The sequence below is a fragment of the Myotis davidii genome, unplaced genomic scaffold (genome assembly GCF_000327345.1).
Source record: "Myotis davidii unplaced genomic scaffold, ASM32734v1 scaffold355, whole genome shotgun sequence".
Taxonomy (NCBI): Eukaryota; Metazoa; Chordata; class Mammalia; order Chiroptera; family Vespertilionidae; genus Myotis; species Myotis davidii.
In genome coordinates this window covers 836,046-838,453 of record NW_006286818.1, presented here as the reverse complement: position 1 = coordinate 838,453, position 2,408 = coordinate 836,046, and the positions used below count along the sequence as shown (strand labels likewise).

The following is a 2,408-nucleotide window of genomic DNA, read 5'->3' as shown; positions in this document are numbered from 1 at the left end:
CCCCCCCCCCCTGTGCTCTGAAGGCAGGGATTCCCCAGGGCACAGGAAGGGGAGAGGTGAAGGCGCTGCCTGCTCCTGCTCGCCCTGCAGCCTCCCCGGCTCACCTGGCCTCCTCAGGGGCTTGCTCACCTCTGAGCACAGAGACGTTCCTGTTGGAGAAGCTGGGGGGCTGGCCGGGAACGTACAGCTCGCAGGTGTACAGCCCCTCGTCCCTGGAGGTGAAGCCGGACAGGTAGAGGACCTTGAGGGTGCTCCTGTTGGTCAAGTTGGTGCGGGAGCGGTACGTGTGCTCGGGGATGGTGCCGAACAGCACGTGCTTCTTGGCGTCGCGGGTCAGGCTGAACTCGAACTGCATGGGCACGGTCGTGGTGTTCTCGTGGCGGCAGTCCAGGCGCAGGCTCTGGTCCTCCAGGCAGGCCGTGAGGCTGGTCACCTTCTGGCCGCCGGCCACCTGCAAGCCTGGCCCAGAGCGCCCCCTCTGAGCCGGGGGGCGGGGGGCTGCCCCACAGGAGGCCTCCCTCCACATTCACAGCAGAGTGGGCCCGGCCAGGGGCACAGGGGGTGCCTCCTGAGCACCCCTCCACACCCCTTGCGAGCCTAGCCCCCCTCAGGCACCCCAGGCTTGGTCCCACCGCGTGCCCCAGGGGCCGGACACCCTGGGGAGGTGACACAGGTTCCTGGTTCCCAGCGGAGATTCCCACGCCATGCGGGGTGGGCTCTGTGAACTGTTTCCCAAACCACCCCAGGCCGCCAGGCCAACCAGGTGGCTCCGCTGACGTAGGGATGAAAAAGCGCCTTTCTGCCCCATCAACATGGCTCAGCAGTTGCGCTTGGACCCAGGAACCAAGAGGTCATGGGTTCGATTCCCGGTCAGGGCACAGGCCCGGGTTGTGGGCTCGATCCCTGGTATGGGTGTGCAGGAGGCAGCCGATCCATGGTTCTCTCTCCTCATGGATGTTTCTCTCTGACATCAATAAAAATCTATTTTAAAAAAAGAAGAGCCCTCCCTCCATAGTCATCCCCACCTTCCCAGGCCAGGAGGAAGAAGCTAGCTTCTTAAAGGAAGGAAGCCAGGATGCTCCCAGCCACCCCTTGCCCGGTACCTGTCAGCAGGAGAGCGATGCTGAGGGCGGGGTTCATGGTGCCGAGGGCCTGGTTCAGGATCTGCGGGTGGGAACAGGGCGTCAGCCAAGAGATGAGGCCGGTGTGCCACGGGGACCCTGCGACGCAGGCCATCAGGCCATCGGGCGCTGGCAGAGCCTTCCTCAGGAGAGCAGTGGGAGGGGACAGGCCCTGCCATGTGAGTTTGTGCTGAGCACTTGCTTGGGCGGCTCTCAGAGAGTGATTCTCATTCTAGCATTTCCTTTCCCTCCAGGAAGGCAGGGATGCCTACTTTGTAATTGTGGTGAAGTACACGTAGCACACCGTTCACCATCTTAACCACTTCAAGTGCACAGTTCATTTACACTGCTGTTCAGCTCCTCCAGGGCGTTGCAAGGGGGAGGGAGGGAGGGAAGGAGGAGGGAGGGGGAGAGAGAGAGACATCGATCGGCTGCCTCCTGTATGTGTCCGGGCCAGGAGGGACCTGCAACCAAGGCACGTGCTTGCCCGGAATGGAACCAGCAATCCTTCGGTGCAAGGGACTGTGCCCCTGCCCCAGCCCGGGCTCCAAACAGCTCTTCATCTTGAAACCCAACCCTTTGCGGTCCAATTTTATTTTTGGAATTCCAACAGTCTGGCCCAAATTAATTGACGGGATTGACTGTTGAACCGGTTTGCGGTGTGGACCTCAGCCCCGACCGTTGGACCTGCTCCTAGCGCCTGGTCTGTCGAGTCAGCCTCCCGGTTGGACCGAAAAGGGTTTAAGCCAGAAACTGCTCACCCGGGGACCTCCTAGTTCCCATTCAGGAGGAAATCCTCAACGTGCACACACTCCCTGGCAGTGCTCCCCAGAGGCTCAAGGAATGGCCGCCTCTGGGCCAGCTACCCAGAGGGTGTGATGTCATGAAGGAACATGACACATGTCGGCTCGATGCTCCTTCGTGAGTGACAGGCACACGGCCGCCCTCTCCCCGGTGGCCGGTGGCCGTGCGGCTACGTGCACCCAGCTCGCACCGCACTGGCTCACAGCTAAGGCGTTTGCTCCTGACGGGGCGGGCGCTGCTCCCCTGGGAACCAAGAGGCTCCCAGATGTCCCGTTCTCCCCGCAGGACCCCGGGCCTGTTTTCCAGCCCGGCTTCAGGGGTCTGAGGCCTAGGCTCTCCGCCCTGCCTTTTAAAAAATGTATTTTACTTTTGCAATCTTGGCTGGCAAGGCAGGCGACTCAGAGCAGGCACCCAGCTGTGCACCTGCGCGCCAGGGAGCGGCCTCGGGAGGGGCCTGCAATGCGCGCGGCCCTGCCCCGTGCA

At 62.4% G+C, this 2,408-nt stretch overlaps 1 protein-coding gene across 2 annotated transcripts in view; it reads right to left on the bottom strand.

Annotated features, from left to right (window-relative positions):
* THY1 (Thy-1 cell surface antigen) overlaps positions 1 to 1,208 on the bottom strand; it is a 2,990-nt gene extending 1,782 nt beyond the window's left edge. For both annotated transcript variants that reach the window (XM_006758699.2, XM_015560649.1), the window contains exons 1-2: positions 1,104 to 1,208; positions 130 to 459 (exon numbers count right to left, since the gene is read on the bottom strand). In XM_006758699.2, coding sequence (XP_006758762.1) covers positions 130 to 459; positions 1,104 to 1,140 — 367 coding nt within the window. In that variant the 5' untranslated portion in view covers positions 1,141 to 1,208. The remainder of the gene's footprint in view (positions 1 to 129; positions 460 to 1,103) is intronic.
* Between the last annotated feature and the right edge of the window lie 1,200 nt (positions 1,209 to 2,408).